The 17,058-nt window shown below is 40.5% G+C and overlaps 3 protein-coding genes across 3 annotated transcripts; 1 reads left to right on the top strand and 2 right to left on the bottom strand.

Annotated features, from left to right (window-relative positions):
• Positions 1-1,577: 1,577 nt before the first annotated feature.
• Positions 1,578-2,698, bottom strand: ch25hl2 (cholesterol 25-hydroxylase like 2). Its single transcript, XM_079551611.1, has one exon. It carries the CDS (start codon positions 2,546-2,548, stop codon positions 1,640-1,642), a length of 909 nt encoding a protein of 302 aa, XP_079407737.1. The 5' UTR covers positions 2,549-2,698; the 3' UTR covers positions 1,578-1,639.
• Positions 2,699-4,962: 2,264 nt separating this feature from the next.
• s100z (S100 calcium binding protein Z) lies at positions 4,963-6,463 on the top strand. Its single transcript, XM_079552073.1, has 2 exons — positions 4,963-5,142; positions 6,255-6,463. The coding sequence occupies exons 1-2, from the start codon at positions 5,002-5,004 to the stop codon at positions 6,411-6,413; spliced, it is 300 nt and encodes a 99-aa protein (XP_079408199.1). The 5' UTR covers positions 4,963-5,001; the 3' UTR covers positions 6,414-6,463.
• A 5,460-nt stretch (positions 6,464-11,923) lies between these two features.
• crhbp (corticotropin releasing hormone binding protein) lies at positions 11,924-14,797 on the bottom strand. The gene is made up of 7 exons (XM_079551394.1): positions 14,638-14,797; positions 14,459-14,561; positions 14,196-14,353; positions 13,630-13,837; positions 13,393-13,538; positions 12,269-12,386; positions 11,924-12,182 (listed from the first exon to the last, which is right to left on the bottom strand). The coding sequence occupies exons 1-7, from the start codon at positions 14,716-14,718 to the stop codon at positions 12,028-12,030; spliced, it is 969 nt and encodes a 322-aa protein (XP_079407520.1). The 5' UTR covers positions 14,719-14,797; the 3' UTR covers positions 11,924-12,027.
• Between the last annotated feature and the right edge of the window lie 2,261 nt (positions 14,798-17,058).

Genomic DNA, 17,058 nt, shown 5'->3' with positions numbered 1-17,058 from the left:
TGTAGAGATGCCACTTCAGGGATTTGGCTGGTGTAAATTATTACTAGATCACTTGACTTGTGCCCAGTATTACTTTTAAAGTAAAGCAAACATGAAACCTTGTTGAATAAAGAGGTTGGTGAACTGCAAAGGGCGCGCTGGGGCATGTATTTGCCTGCTATAGTTTCAGTGCTGTGGGCTTCATGGATGTATCGATTTAATTCAGAAATGACTAACAGCACTTCAGCAAAGTGCAATTTTAAATGTATTGTCTTTAAGTTACATGTAAAAATAATCTATAAATCTTGTAACTTTTAAAAATGAGCAGCAATATTGTTTAATGCTTATTGAACAATAATTAATATAGAACAAAAAAAGTCTTTTGCATTATATATTACAAATTCAAGTCTCAATTTCTGTTGCATCCTGGTATCCCAGGGTAATGGTGGGTCCAACCACCCCCCCACCCCCTGCCATAGTGGAGAACCAGAAGTTAATGATTGTTGTGCGGTGTCGTCTTACCTTCAGTAAGGTGATGTGCCTTCCTCTTCACAGTCAGTGACAGGGCCCCTCCCTATTATTCTTTCACAGTTCAGACAAAGGTAGTATCTTTTTACTACATTGCCTTGACTTTTGTTTTTGTCCTATATAATACTCGTTTGCAACATGATACATATACAAGAAAATATCCATACTGCAGTTCAACACAGTGAATATACATGTGGTTGGTCCGAAAGAAACTTTATTAGAGAAAAGAAGAATGTGAAATACTGTTTAAAGCGGGAGTAAGAATATCATTTGAATGTTTTTATGTCAAGCTCAAGCACTATGTAAATCAGGAACTTGCCAAACCTGTTTGTCGTCTGTTTGTCGTCTGTTTGACTGAGCAACAATTGAAATGTGACACTGTTTTTCCACCACGTCACATGACTAAAGATTTAAAGATTTGAGGTTTTTTTTATTCAGTGTGGGTTATTTGGGTTATTATTCTTTATCAATTTGATAATGTGTGTGTGTGCGTGTGTGTGTGTGTGTGTGTATATATATTTATATATATATATATAAATGTTAGTGCTCTGAATTGATTATTGTTTAATAAATCATATTAATCACAATTCATCGCAGTTTATTGTTTAAATAATTATATTCATTAATACTTGGTCGACATAAAACACACATTTAAAGCATTTGCTCACATTTCATTAACCAAATACTCACAGTTTCATAATTCTATGGAAAAAGCCCAACAGCTTATAACGGAGATCCCCAGTCCTTTCTTCGTCGCTCACCCAAGGCTTTCTACATTTCTACATGCGCTTGATAATTATAGTTTTGTTGTTCAATATTTGCAAGGGAAATGAAGATCTGACCTAGCCTGGCTAACGCCAGACTAAAATCACAAGTGATGCTGTGCAGTTCGAAATGATTCGAACTTGTTTTGGCTACAAAACAAGTACATTGAAAAATATATATATTTTGAAAGCTGCTAAAATGCACTACTTAAACCAAGTATTTACCCTACAGAACAAATTCAGACTTTGGGAATGGCTGGTGTAGAACAATGCAAAGATAGTATTACATTGTTCAACTGTACAAATACAATATCAAAGAGAATGTGAAGAGTGAAGTGAGTCTACATACGTATATAAGTGCAATTCAGTTATTCAGAGCTCAAAGTCTTGCCTCTCTTGTCATCTGGCTCTTCTGTCCCAGTACAGCTCGATGGACTTGGTCCAATAAGAGTGCCTGCCAACCAGTCCCAATGTGAGAAGAAGGGGGCAAAGTTAGTGCTGGGCTTTTGGTGGTGAGTGTCGTGCTTGGGGGCCCCGCCCCAGAGGCCAAAGGGCACTAGCCTGTGCATGGACCATGGAAAATCATAGCCACAGTGGTCCTCTGTGGATACATACACATTGAAGACCATGAAACCCCACGTGGTGAGACAGTGGCACTGGAGCAGGATGGGGTCAATGGTTGCCCATAACCCAACGCTAAAGAGCTCCCATCCGGACAGATACTGGGTGACCAGGCTGAAGGGCTGGCTATACTGGTGGTGCATGGAGTGGAAAGTACGATACAACCAGGGAACTCTGTGATGCAGCAGGTGCCAGATGTAATACTGGAAATCAAAAACCACGGTGCAGCCAAAAATGCCCAGAAGGAAGCTACAAAGAGTCGGTGCCTCTCTTGGCAATGGGATGGGTGGCCTCCACAACCACTGGGCCACTGCCGCTGGGAAGATATAGAACAGGTGGTTGTAGATAGTCAGTAGAAGTGTAGTCCAGACATTTGGCCAAGTGATGGGCTTGTCCGGGTGCAGTCTGTGGCGGTTGATACAAGGCCAGGTAGGAGCCAGCAGGTCCAGAGCAGTGTACAGACCAATCAAGCAGAAGTATGTGGAGATAGACAGGAGCACAGGGAAGAGTGGACTCTTCAGGAGATCATGGTGGTTGTGAAGCAAATAATCCCAGGCTGGCTGCAGGAGAGACCCCTGGGACAGGGCCGCAGTCACATTTCTCAAATCCAAGATCGAGGATAAAGCCTCAGTTCTGAGCAGTGTGCCCACACTCATCACTCACACACTATCTGCAGCTGAAAAGAGGGGCAGACTCAGAAGGATTGTCTTCAAAAAAGGCTGAGTGCTCTATGAAGAGGTTCTATATAAACCCACAGGTCCAATCAGCTTCGGAGCATAGGCAGGCAAATTGTCAGGTATTGCAGTGCCAAATTGGACTCTCTGCCTGTCTTTGGCTCTTATGAATGTTGAAGCACCTCCTCCACTGGCACTTTCTGCATTTTAAATGCAGGATCTGTGTAGGGTCCTTTTTCATGGCACAGGGACGGCAGCCAGGACTCGGCTCATTTCTGACCCACATCATGGAGGGAGAGCTTCCGTTTCACTGTGAATTTGATTCTGAGACAGAAGAGCAAGTGTATGTAAGATGTTAACCATTAGAAACTAAGGACATTATCTGAGTGACATTTTAGAAATCCCCTTATACAATTAGTTTATTGTTCAATTTATATTCATATTTTCGACAGTACTCGCATACATAATATCATGCTGGCACAATAATACGCAAGCACTCATTAATCAGCTGTCACATATCAGCCAAAAACCCCAAAGCACTTCCTGCTATTTTGTCATTCATTTCATTAAAAAGATGTTTTGTGAGAAAACTGGTGCAGCTCAGTCAGGACTCGTAAACATCAAGTCTGAGCCAAAGCTTTATGTGTGAAACTTCAGTTCCTTTTTAAATATAATTTAAACATTTAAGATCAAATACATCGTTTATATTAAAGTAATGTTCTTTCACATGGCACTCAATATTGCCAAAATGTCTTTACTGCTGGTCGGCTTTCAACCAGCAGGGAGCAGTAAAACTCAAAGATTCACAGTCACATATTCACCTGATTTTACACACATTATTTTCAGTTTTAAAAATGGTGATAAAACATGCCAAAAAACAATTGTATATTGTATATATGGGCGATGACTGATAATTCATGTTTATACTGAGCATTGTATACAGTTGACAAACAGTGATTACCATTATTCTCTCTCCAGCACACGTTTGGGCAGTGTTATGGGGCTGTGTTAGCTGTGCCTGAGGCAGAAGAAAAGACAATTAATTAAAACTGATTTGTTTCTGGGAATTGTCCTCCTCTATAACCCTCACCCATGTAGTAATATAATAAATAGAGCTATTAATATTATTACATATTGTCGTAAATATGATATTCTAAATGCTGATGCTAGACAATACATCATCAAAGGAAATATTTCAACACCTGCAAGGTTAATTTCCCCTCACAGCAGTGTGTAGAGAACTTTATTAAGGCCATTGTTAAACTTGCACCTTATAATTTGCTGTATAGGAAAAGTGTTTCATCATCTAAAAGGATGGAAACTCATTTTCTCTGTGCCAGCGTCTACTAGTGGAGGCTGACTTAATGAGCGACTCCCTGAGGTGGAGCCTTCAGGGGCCCGGGATAAATGAGTGTTACTCTCTGTCACTTGTGTCACACTCAGTCCACTGAGTCAGAGAGACAGGGGGAAAGACTCACCCCCCACTGATGTTGTTGCTAAAAATAAATCCAGTGATTGTGAATGGCCACGGTATTCCTCACCCAATCAATACTTGACTATATTTGCTTATTTAAGCTCCATTATTTAGTGCTACATCTTAGCTTACAAAAAAAAGTGCTTCTGAAGTGTACACCTCTGGCTTCCTGCAATTCTTAGTGTTGAAAAAAAGTTAATGCAAAGATATTTAAAATCAATAAAACGTGTGTGCAGCTCCTCGTACTGTGATGCTATTATTTATACCGCACATTTCGTACACGAGGTATCCCAATGCGCCTTACAAAAGAAGATACGCAAAAGTACCATCAGGTTAAAGTTAAGGCAAAGCACATACATAAAAACAACAAGACATGGCAAATACACAGTACACCAGGTCAGGGTTTTTCTTGGGGAGAGGAAGGACGACCGGCCATTGCCCGGTGGGAGGGGCTGAGGAAGCGTGTTGAGTCAGACACAGAATGACGGGGGCGTGGTTACGGGGAGGGGTATGTGTGTGCAGTTGTTTACAATTCTGAAAGTCAGTGTTTTGCAAAATATGAGCCAAGGAGCTCAGTCTGTATCTGGTTTAGCTCCGTGGCCTGGCCTTGAAGGGAAAGTGTTGACGGCGTAGGAGAGATAAGAGCAGAACCAACCACTTGGGACCTTAAGGTTACAATAGCACATGTGTTGTTTTTCACTTCAGCACCTCAGTCTGGGAGAGGAAGACCGTTACCAATGGCACCGCGCCTGGGGAATTAATTACCGCCAGAAAAGGCCTTGATTGGCCCGCTTAACTTTCGGCCACTTCCCAATAAACAAGACGCACAGTTGGTCCTCTTCTTTTCCATACGACTGCAGGACTCTAACCAAGTAAGGTACTGCGCTGTCAGCTCCCATTTCACCCTCCCAGTCTCCAGATAACCGTCACCACTTGTTTCCTTCCAGGAACTTTTGCCGAGATGCCGAGCCAGCTTGAAGGAGCCATGGATGCCCTGATAACGGTCTTCTACAACTACTCTGGAAATGATGGCGATAAATACAAACTCAACAAGGGCGAACTAAAGCAGCTGCTGAACAGTGAGCTGACAGACTTCCTCACGGTAATATACAGTATGATTCATGATTATCATTTGTTACTATCGTCATCGCTTTTATTTAATGACAAAAGCTTGGTCAGTAAATCAGTTGAGAGGTACTGCAAGAAAAGTGCTTAGAAATATTGCTTCTTCATTGAAAAAATATAATTAGGAGTGAAAAGGAGAACATTTTGGATAAAAATAATAAAAAGTATAAAGTTAGATCTCACGGTTAAGAAACAGTCAACAAGTGGAGTGAAAACAACAAGGCAAAAAACATCCTCCACTGTGGAAAAAAACGTACTTTTTTATAATTCAGGAGTTGTCCTTTTTGACCTTTTTGAGAGGAACTGTCCTGACATTGATCCTTATCCGCTCTTTGAGTATGGGCGCCGCTGAGGCCTCTCACATTGGGGCGGCGGGGGGAAAATAAAGGCTGAAGGTGATGGGGGAGATAGATAAGGTTATTTCCCATAAGCCCCTGATCCTGACGTTGTGTGATAGCAAAGGCCTGCAGTTTTATTTGATTGACCCCCAAACACTGACCAGGAAAACGGCCCGTAGTCTTAAGCCTTCCTTTATGAGCTGTCATGCTTCTTTTTCACCGAGCCTCAGGTGCTCACACATCATCATCAGTCGCCCACATCACGGCCAAATATAGACGAGCCGCTATGATGTCACCGTGTCCCTACAGGCAGCATCAGTCCGAGTCAGACAATGGTGGACGGAAAGATGCGGCACCAAATGTTTTACTTCTTAATCATTTTTTTTGATTTTGTTGTTACATTTTTGAAGTTAACCTTAATCTCAACGACTAACTGCATGAGAGAGATTATATTTGAGAAAGAGTCTGCCAACAACCAAATTGCGCCCCCTCATCAATGCAAAGCTCCCATAATAACAGTGTACATCAAAAACAAAGACTCTAGGTTAAATAGTGATTTTACATGCATGATTTCAAACTTCATTCTCTCACTTGTAATTATGCGTCATGAAGCTCCTCTTTTACTCTGGGTATTTAAAGTCACAGCTGTTTTGATGCATTGAGGGATTATAATGGTGCTCAAATTGCTCAAGAACATTGTTGGCATAGACTGTGTATTAAAAAAATCTTTTGTACATGCGATGTCCTTCAGTCACAGAAAGACCCGCTGCTGGTGGAGAAGATCATGAATGACCTGGACTCGAACAAAGACAACGAGGTCGACTTCAACGAGTTTGTGGTTCTGGTCGCCGCGCTCACTGTGGCCTGCAATGAATTTTTTCAAGAACAGCAGAAGAAGAAATCCAAGTAAATATCATTAAACAAAACCATTGCTTTTCACTGTCATCTGTGGTTATGTTAAAACACAATTATGTAGACAAACTGGTTGATAATAATTTATCTTGATTTGATTTTAGATCTGCAAAATGCATTTAATTAATGGCCCTTTTTAAAGAAGGCAATCATTTAAAGGAATAGTTCACAGTTTTTCCATACTGAGATATGTTCTTACCTGAGCTTAGACGAGTTGATACGTACCTGTCTGGTCTCTGTGTGTGCACGTGGAAGAGCGTGGTAGCTTTCAACTTCACCCCCGTTTGGAACTATAGGAATATACTGGGAGAGGCCAATGCTAACAACATCTTTGATCTTTTTGCGTGACTGAGGGCACACACAGACCAGACAGGTACGTATTAACTCGTCTAGGCTCAGGTAAGAACATATCTCAGTATGGGAAATGCTGCAGTTCCACCTCCAAACATAAAGCATCATTGTGTTTAGCAGATAATAATCCTGTCTTCACTCAAAAGTCTGGACATTTCAATGTGCTCTGTTACACTGTGAACTCGATCATTGTGGGGAAACAAACAAAATAAAGATATGAATCCTCCTGTCACTCACTGACTACATGGCAGATGTGGACCAACAGCAGGACTAGCTGGGTAAAAGCAAAAGGCGTGTCTGTATTTCAGCACTGAATGAAATCATCCATCTCTGTAGCACTTTTAAATCTTGTTCAGTAATTATGTTTGGAAAAAGTACATGCTGTCTCATTTCACGTCTTTCTTGAATAATCTGTGACATAATTATAATGTTAGAAATGAAATGTAGGAACCATATGAGGTACCACATCAAAACACACTATTTTACATCAAACAATATATTCTCAATGAGTAATAAATGAACTGATGAAACATTGATTTGAGTGATTTGTGATGTAGGCTTAATGTATATAAAGCCGAATATAAATAAAAAAGAACAGAATGGTTTAGCCTCATGTGGACTTTAAACATATAAGAATATCAGGGTTAAGGATTTCAACAGGACCGGACAACAATATTATTCAGTGTCTACAATGTTTTAGGAGCGCTTTTCCTCAGGCAAAGGTTGTATTCAGTAAAGCTGCCTTTATGTGTGCAGATGCTGATTGCACAAGCACCTGTAGTCACAATGCAAATAGGCTGTGATTGGCTGTAATTGAGCAGCATAATCACTGTGGTGGCTTGTGAGGAAGACAAATCTCACTCTCTCCACAAAGAAAACGGACAAACGTTTAAACGTATCATGATTTTTGTCATATTAATCTCATGGCTGAAAATCCTTTCTATTGACCAACATCATGCACAGGTTTTTGAATATTGTCACCAATTCTGGACTCCTATGTGAGAAAATAATCAGATCTTAGTTGACAGAGAAGGCACTGAACATTGTGACCATTTTGGTTTCATGTGGATGCTCCCATAAGAGACACCAAAAAACAAATACTGAAAAAATCTGCACTTTGACACCATAGTTAACCTATCATATTTCTGTTCAAATGATAAAAGGTTGGCATTAATCTGAAATGTCAGTGGGCTATTTATAAATGTAGACACTAAACACTAAATAGACTTTAATTCATGCAGTTGTGATCATTTATAAACTGAAAAAACTTCAAATTGCTTCCTGTTTTTTCCTCCACCCAGCTAAAATTCAACACACTGTAAATGTTAGTGTGAGGGCTAATGTTACAGCAAAATAAATACAAAATAGCACATCATGTCCAGGAGCAGAGACTTGTTTATTTCTACTCTGCACCCACAGTGGAAAGTCGACTTGGCTTCGAGGTATTTAATTCAATCCTCGTGCACAAACAGCAACCTATAAACCATATCTCCACTCTCGAACACGGCTGTGACTAACAATGAGAGTATGAGGAAGTGCTGGGAGCCCTTATCTGCCACATGCTGACCGTGCCGTCACCGTGTGCGTCACAATGGTGTTGGAAATCTACACTGGTCCTGACCGGGCGCTATGTGCATGAGGTTCTGCATAATCTCCTCGTCCACAAACACAATGGATGAGAAAAGTTACTGAACATACAAGCAGACAACTCTGTATTTATTTATTCAATTAGTGCCACAAATATCTTACACCTTTATTAGTTCAAGTAATGTTTGATCTCATAGAATACTGACTGCAGAAGTGAGTTGCATCTGTAAACCTAAGAACGATAGAGCTGCCAATGAATTCAATGAAAGGCGTTCCCTCCGGACATGAAGCCTGAACCGTGCACTGGGATAAAAGGTTCTCCATGGCTTCAGCTCGTCGTCTGGGACTCAGAGCTTCTGAAATGATAATTGAATGTTTGCTAATGGATTGTCTTGATATTGAGTCAGTTATTCAGAGTGCAGTAATGGTTGTTGTAATCATAATAATGACACGACAATAATCCAGTTGTGTCACACTCAGCAGCAGTTGGAGACAGGACCAAACAGACAGAACAGAGGAGCAAAGTCTTACCAAGATGTTTCCATTTAAGCCCCAATTTCATCCTTTGTTTGCCAGTTTCAAAACAAAAACTTTGAGGTTTGTTTTACAAAACATACAAACCTAATTATTTTTATAATAATGAATAGTATAGAGCAGGGACGTATGTGGAATTTAGAGCCTTGAATATGTCTTGAAGATGAGTGAAAAACTGATTTGACTGCATATGTAGTTTATCTGTAGTGAGAGGTTTACAACATTACACCCTTTCCCCACACACCTAAAAACAGCCATAACATCAGCAAACATTCAGATTTTTCCCCAACTTCTTTTTGCATAAATCTCCTGAACTACTTGAAACTTTTCCAAAACTACCAAACATGTAATAATCTGGTGGGTCTGAAATCCCACTTTCATCACATACAGCTGAAAAAGTTGTTACAATAAAACACAACTGGTTCAGTGGGGTGTGTGGTGTGAGTGGTTCAGTGAGGTGTGTGGTGTGAGTGGTTCAGTGGGGTGTGTGGTGTGAGTGGTTCAGTGGGGTGTGTGGTGTGGTTCAGTGGGGTGTGTGGTGTGAGTGGTTCAGTGGGGTGTGTGGTGTGGTTCAGTGGGGTGTGTGGTGTGAGTGGTTCAGTGGGGTGTGTGGTGTGAGTAGTGAGGTAAGAGGGGGCCACACAGTGCAGACAGGAGGATCTTGAGGAAGCACAGTACAAAAGCTATTATTTATGACTTTTACTGCAGCTGTGTTTCATGCACGCCCCGTGGAGTGATATTCACCTTATTGATGATTTGAATGAAATGCCAAAGTCTGCGTCACAGCCTTGATTGTTCTGATATAAAGCAATTTTCGTTGTCATGGCTGTGTCCATAATTACTGTGTGAACAATCGTTACGCTAGCACGTTATTATCTCATCACATTTCCAAACTCCAAACTGTGTGAAACTGAAAGGCCATAACTTTTTCATTCGACCCTGTTATTGGAAACAAAACGTCTGATGGTTCTGTGTTATTCAGAAGTCTTTTCCTTCCCATTTTGTGTGAGGGAAAATAGCTGCATAATAATTCTGCACATTCAGGAGTGTGACCTGCCTCGACCACACTTCCTCCCATCGCCAACACCTGAGACGCTTCAATCCAACAGCCTTTCAGTTTCACACAGATGGAGTTTAACGATATGGGGAAAAATAACAACAAACAACAATAAGATAAAAAAAAATCTCTATATATTATTGTATTATTAGTGCAATTTGAAACGTTAACCATGACCTTTAGTTGTTGCCTCTCTTTGGCTATCCTGCACCGGCGGTGATAAACTTAAATGAACAGAAGTGAATCCATACTTCTTGGACAAAATTAGGGAACCTTATATCTAATATGTTATCTATAACATTTAGTGACCTGTTGCTATACCTACTGTGTTGTTATTTAGTTGTGTGTGTGATTGATGTTATTTAATTTCATTTTTTTTATTAAGCAGGAAAGATTTAAAACAAAATCGGGCCTGGCTCAGTACATACTGATTTTCAGCAGGTTCCTCTGCAGAACACACAAACACAGCATTCAGCATCAGCTCAACACTGAACACAAAACACACGCTCACACACTGGTGTGAGGCTACAGTGCACAGATGAACGGTGTAGGAATTACAACCGCTTGTATGTGAGACTCCCAATTTTTAAGGGACCAAAGGTAATGGGACAATTGGCTCCTCAGCTGTTCCATGGCCTGGCATCTGCTCTTCCCTCATGATCCCATTTATAAGGATCAGATCAGACGTCCACAGTTCATTTCAACTGTGAGATTTGCATTTTGGATTCTGTTGCTGTTAATTCTCAATATGAATTGAAGAGCTTACACTATCAATGAAGAAAGCCATTATTAGGCTGACAAATCAAAACAAGCATATCAGAGAAATATCAAAAACATATTAGGCGTGGCCAAAACAACAGTGTCAAAGTCAACAATGAAGAGAAGACTTCACCAGAGAGAATACAGATGATTAACCACAAAGTGTAAACCATTGGTGAGCCTCAAAAACAGGAAGGACAGTTTGGAGTTTGCCAAAAAACATCTAGAAAAGTCTGTAAAGTTCTGAAACAACATCACAGGACAGATGAGACAAGGATCAACCTGAGTGATGGGAAGAGTCTGGAGAAAGAAAGGAACTGCTCATGATTCTCACGATTAAAAAGTGGGAGGCTTACATAAAAACGCTTGTAATTCCTACACCGTTCATCTGATTTGGATGTAAATACCCTCAAATTAAAGCTGCAAGTCTGCAGTTAAAGCACATCTTGGTTGTTTCATCTTTTGTGGTGGTTTAAAGAGCCAGAAGCATGGGAATGTTGTTGATGTCCCAATATTTATGGACCTGACCTCCTATTGAGCAGCCTGGCAGCCTAGATTTCACTGACGCAATATTTACAATTTCAGTTCTGTCCTCAAGGTAAGAATTTATTAAATCTATGTCATGTGACGAGAAATTTAGAGAGTGAAATTTATTTTGGAGAATTAGGTGATGGACCGTGTGGAAAGCTTTGCGGACATCGATGCACACCGCTCGCAGGGTGTGTTCAGGAAAGCCATGTTGAGAATCTGTGAGTAGGTCTCAAGATAGTCCACAATTTGGCTGTTAAGTGTTTTTTCAAGCAATTTACCAAACACGTGTTAAAATAGGCTGTACTGAATTCAGAACACTGACACTAAAAGACATTGAAAAAAGCAACCATGGTCTATGACAAGCTGAATAAAGCTATGTGAATATAGTAGTTATTAAGTTGCCCACATCAACAAAGAAAGAATAGTAAAGTCAGGTATCAGTTTATTATGTATATTTTTAATGATATTATAGCTTGCACTTTGTCATGCAGTATTCTTTTATTAAGAAATGTGTTTTTTGTTTTTTTTTAACAAATACATACAGATGAACATTATAATATATATTGCTTAATCATTCATTCAGAAACACAAAAATAAATCTAAAACTTAAAACCTTAAAATGTATAGCTTTTTCATTCAATAAAGAAAAGGACTGGCATACAGTTTGTCCAAAGACAAACTGTATCTCATTTTTAAAAATAGGATTTTATTGTTATGTGACACCTGAACAGAGCGTCTGGCTGTACTTGAATGGTGTCCATTTCTCATAACAGAAAGTGAAATGTTTACAGTGTCACTTGGTGGAGCAGAAGTCATCTATGCTGTTCAGTTTGAGGATCTGCAGTTCCTGACTGTTCAATAGTCTGTAGCTGAACGTCACACGGTTTATAAACCTTCCACTCGAAACCATCCTCACGACGATGTTCTCGCAGCCAATCTTCATCTGGGCTGCAAGAAACAAACACAAGCATCACATCAGCGGATAGAGCTTAAAGTTAGGGTGGGACATGTTTCATAGGCAGAGGGATACTGACTGGGGCCTGTGAAGGACATGCACAGGTCAGTTATGGGCACCAGTTTTGAGGAGTCAATAGTGTTTCCTCCCAACAGCTCCACAAAGTCTCCAGCGTCGGCACAGCCAGGTAACGTCCGCTGCTCACACACAAATAAACAGGCTTCATAAAACTTTTGTTAAATGTCACATGATGACAACAAGTGCTGCATACTGAATCAGTGTTTCACTAGTTAGCCGGGCTGGGACCATGTGGTTCTGTCACAATACATCTATAAGATTCATATCGCAATGCAGCTAATAGCAGTAATCAATACTGAATCAATAAGTAGAAAAAGAAAGCAAAAGTTTCAGTTCCAAGTCTCAATGGCTGCTTGTTTTGTAAACAAAAAGAAAGTTATAAACCAGAATCAACGTCTCGCTCGACAAACCCGAGCCTCTCGACGGAACGGCGTGGTGGATTTACATGCATGAGTCCCGTGTATGTTCATTAACATGCACTGACCAAATAAACAAAAACCTTCTGAATCTTCACGGACTGGCAAAATTCAAATATTAAGAGTTTAAAAGCAGGATGGAGGCGAATGAGCAATGTGCTAACTACTGTCCACAGCCCGAATATTTAACAAGAAAGAAAATACTATATACTTGAAGATGTGGCTAAATTCTTTAATCACTTTTCGGTTATTATTCATATTTTGAATAAATCTTCAATTGACCATGACCACACAGTTGATTAGTTGCTATTGTTCTTTAAAACCACACTGCAACCTCATTAAAATGTTTGATGTAATTTAACTATTGTTCTTTTTTTTCTTCTTTTTTTTTACAATACACAGCAAAACCACGTTGCAAAATACTAAAAAACAAATATTGTCCCAGCCAAGTTATTTCCACCAGTCCTCGTAAAAAATATAATGAACATGTATTATTTAATAATAATAATAATAATAATAATAATAATAATAATAATAATAATAATAATAATAATAATAAGAGGAAGAAGGAGAATTATTCTTATTATTACTTAAATTAATAAAAGACACAAAGAACCACACATTTCACATGGCACAGCAGTGGTTCTGAAGACAGGACAATAACATTCTTCTCTCAGGTGTTTCCTTTTGATGAGCCAATGAAACCAACCTTAGCGATGTTCTTGTAGCGGCCCAGACTGAATTCAGAGATCTCTATTTCCACTGGATAAATGATTGAAAAGCTGCAATTCTTCTGCTGTTGCGGGATTACCATCGTATAACTGCCCTCTGGTGACTGAGAGATGACATTACAAGCTGCGTGAGAGGGAGAGAGAAGTTGTGCAGTTGATGAAGTTTGCGGCGGCGGAGCAGAGGATGAGGCAGAGTAAGATGCTCAAACACTCACGGAAAGGGTTGATGTGTTTCCTGATCGTGACTGTGAAGCTGCTGCCCGCGTTGTGGATGCGAAAGAAGAGCATAGCCACGTTTTGACTAGAGCGCAGGCTTTTCCGAGAACCAGAGTCGCAATAGTCCACGTAGCGCTCGAACAGAGGCAGAGCGTGGTCAAGCGAGCTGGGAAACTTCTCTCCCTTCATCACCCAGCCGTCAAAAACCTACGCAGACACACACGAGGCACGCCATTTACGTCAGGTGAAGTGTATTCTGCAAAGAGTATTAGGCTTACACTAATTAGAGCGGATATTTTTTGTACGTGTGGTCAATAATGTTACAGGTGGCAGAATAAAGCGAACATTGCTCCGTTTCAATGGGCACTCCATGATGGCGCGAAGACAGCCCCAGTGCGCAAAGCAGGCTTAGACTAGTTCTAATTCCTTTAGGTCAAAGTGTAAGCTTCAAACATAAGGTCTGGCTAAAAGCAAGTTGTACAAAAATTGCGTGCGTGCCGTGCGTAAAACCACAAATAAACATGCGCGCGCAAATCCAAATCGCGCAAAGTAAGTTTAAACGTACCGTGATGAAGTCCCCTCCGCTGCAGTCGACGTCCACATGGTCATACTCCACACTTATGACTTCGTTGGGCTCCGCCATGAAAAACGCGGCACAGTTGAGTTGAGGCCGCTCCGCTGTGAAGGTGAACTGTCCCTCCACCGCGATCATGTCCAGACAACCTGCGCGCGACCAAACACATGAAGCGACACAACCAAACGAGACACTGTTTGGACACTAGTGTTAATGTGACCGCTCAGAAACGAGTACGGTTCGGTGTGACTCACGTAAACTTCGGCGATAGATGAGCTCTGTTGGTATATCTGGCATTTCCCTCTTGAGATCCAGATTGAAAACTGTGTATAAATCGTCCTGGGGTATCTCGTTATTCTGTAAAACAGCAACACACATTTAATATTAACAATAAAGTTAACCCAAGAAAAAAAAGGAAAAAACAAACACTAACCTCGACATATCTGGAGTCTCCCTTGAGGACAGACAGGCACAGGACCAATAGGAACAACTGCTCTCTAAAGGTGCGCTCCATTACGCGCGCGAAACTCTCGCCGACTTGTTTCACGGATAAGCTTTAACGCTCCCTTTATACCTCTCAGTGACTGGACCACTGATTGACACAGTCCATGACACATTTCAGGGGACAGTCACCTCGGCCAATTACGTCTTTGTGACGAGGGCGAGAGAAGAGGATGCGCTTGAAATCTTGTAAAGGAGAGATGAACGGCAAAAAGGCGACCAGCTACAATCCACCTGCAACCCAAAGCAAATGCCGATACAGGATGTGTTAGTGACCTAATTATACAAAGTTGAGAGATGCTTTTGCACATCTTCACAATAGCAGCATTTGGGTCTAGATCTTTAACATTTACCACGTTCATTCAGAATAATGAATAATAATGGAAATTATGATGTTTAAGAGATGTATAGTTGCTTTGGAACATGCTTTGTTTCTTTCTCAACAATAATAATGGCTTTTGTTTTCATAATGTTTTCTCATGGCAGAAATAAAGATATACAGAGTAAAGCTTATATCCCTGGCTTCAGTTTTTTTTTAATAAGAGCAGATTGTTACACTCATGGTCCTTTGGGTTAATTTATGACCCCATTTGTTTCTCCAATATTTCAAACACAAAGTTTAAAATAAATTTGGGTTCTTCTATCTTTAGTTTGACTTCATAAAAATGCACTGATTATAAATGTGTATTTCTTTGGTCGGTAGCCCATGTTTATGTAAAAAAGAAAAAACAAAGAAGTCAATTTTTGAGCCGAAATTGGCCCTATAACATTGAAATCCTTGACATGAACATTAATTGGTGTATTTGGCGAATTAGGCAGCCTCAGGGATCAAAAGTTAGTGTGGGTGCTGTTTTAGAATAATACGTATATACATTGGTTGGTCCTTTGGTCCCAATAATTTCAGTGCAGATGTGTGAATCCTGCATGTTTTTCTGTGTTTGACCTTTTGTAAAACAATGTTCTCAGTCATTCAGGTAGTTAACAACAACAAAAAAGGTAAATCAAAACAACTCGACCTACTTTAAAAAAAAAAATGCTGACAGTCTCGCTGCCCATCCAGACAGCATCCTCTGAGCCGTTGTCCGTGGCGACCACGGCCTCCAGATATAGACGGTGAGGGTGTGGATGGTGAACACGTCAGGTGACGTCAGATGATGTCAGGTGACGTGTTAGGGGGCCCCTAACATGGCTTGGATCCAGGCCGTGTCTGAGGCATCCTCCGGATGGCTTTGTCCCATGTTGGACAGCTGACCTTTTGTACCAACTTCATTCACACTTCAAATATGAAACCACTATTATGTATACATCCCATAGAGCCTCATTTACATGTGTATTTATTTCTTTTAGCTGTGCCGCTCGGAAGATGACCCGAGCGTTTAGAGTTTGTGCTGTCCTTGTGCCAGGCACAAAATCTGGCCTTTATGCTTTATATTTTGGATTTAAAGCATAAAGGGCCAGAGATGGTGAAGGAAACATGTATCAGAGATGGTGAACGAAACATGCATCAGAGATGGTGAACGAAACATGTATCAGAGATGGTGAACGAAACATGGTGAACGAAGCATGCATCAGAGATAGTGAACGAAACATGTATCAGAGATGGTGAACGAAACATGCATCAGAGATGGTGAATGAAACATGTATCAGAGATGGTGAACGAAACATGTATCAGAGATGGTGAACGAAGCATGCATCAGAGATAGTGAACGAAACATGTATCAGAGATGGTGAACGAAACATGTATCAGAGATGGTGAACAAAACATGTATCAGAGATGGTGAACAAAACATGCATCAGAGATGGTGAATGAAACATGTATCAGAGATGGTGAACGAAACATGCATCAGAGATGGTGAATGAAACATGTATCAGAGATGGTGAACGAAACATGCATCAGAGATGGTGAACGAAACATGTATCAGAGATGGTGAACGAAACATGTATCAGAGATGGTGAACAAAACATGTATCAGAGATGGTGAACGAAACATGTATCAGAGATGGTGAACGAAACATGTATCAGAGATGGTGAACGAAACATGTATCAGAGATGGTGAACGAAACATGGTGAACGAAACATGTATCAGAGATGGTGAACAAAACATGTATCAGAGATGGTGAACGAAACATGCATCAGAGATGGTGAACAAAACATGCATCAGAGATGGTGAACGAAACATGTATCAGAGATGGTGAACGAAACATGCATCAGAGATGGTGAAGGAAACATGGTAAACGAAACATGTATCAGAGATGGTGTACGAAACATGCATCAGAGATGGTGAACGAAACATGCATCAGAGATGGTGAAGGAAACATGGTAAACGAAACATGTATCAGAGATGGTGAACGAA

This window comes from Gobius niger, assembly GCF_951799975.1.
Source record: "Gobius niger genome assembly, chromosome: 2".
In the NCBI taxonomy this organism is placed as follows: Eukaryota; Metazoa; Chordata; class Actinopteri; order Gobiiformes; family Gobiidae; genus Gobius; species Gobius niger.
The sequence above is the reverse complement of the archived record's forward strand: the minus strand, read 5'-3'. Positions and strand labels throughout refer to the sequence as shown.

Coding starts and splice junctions, on each gene's coding strand:
- ch25hl2 (XM_079551611.1), bottom strand. CDS start 2,548: ATGAGTGTGGGCACACTGCTCAGAACTGAGGCTTTATCCTCGATCTTG.
- s100z (XM_079552073.1), top strand. CDS start 5,002: ATGCCGAGCCAGCTTGAAGGAGCCATGGATGCCCTGATAACGGTCTTC. Junction 5,143..6,254: donor AGCTGACAGACTTCCTCACG/GTAATATACAGT, acceptor GATGTCCTTCAG/TCACAGAAAGACCCGCTGCT.
- crhbp (XM_079551394.1), bottom strand. CDS start 14,718: ATGGAGCGCACCTTTAGAGAGCAGTTGTTCCTATTGGTCCTGTGCCTG. Junction 14,562..14,637: donor GAGACTCCAGATATGTCGAG/GTTAGTGTTTGT, acceptor GCTGTTTTACAG/AATAACGAGATACCCCAGGA. Junction 12,183..12,268: donor CATGTCCTTCACAGGCCCCA/GTCAGTATCCCT, acceptor TGTTTCTTGCAG/CCCAGATGAAGATTGGCTGC.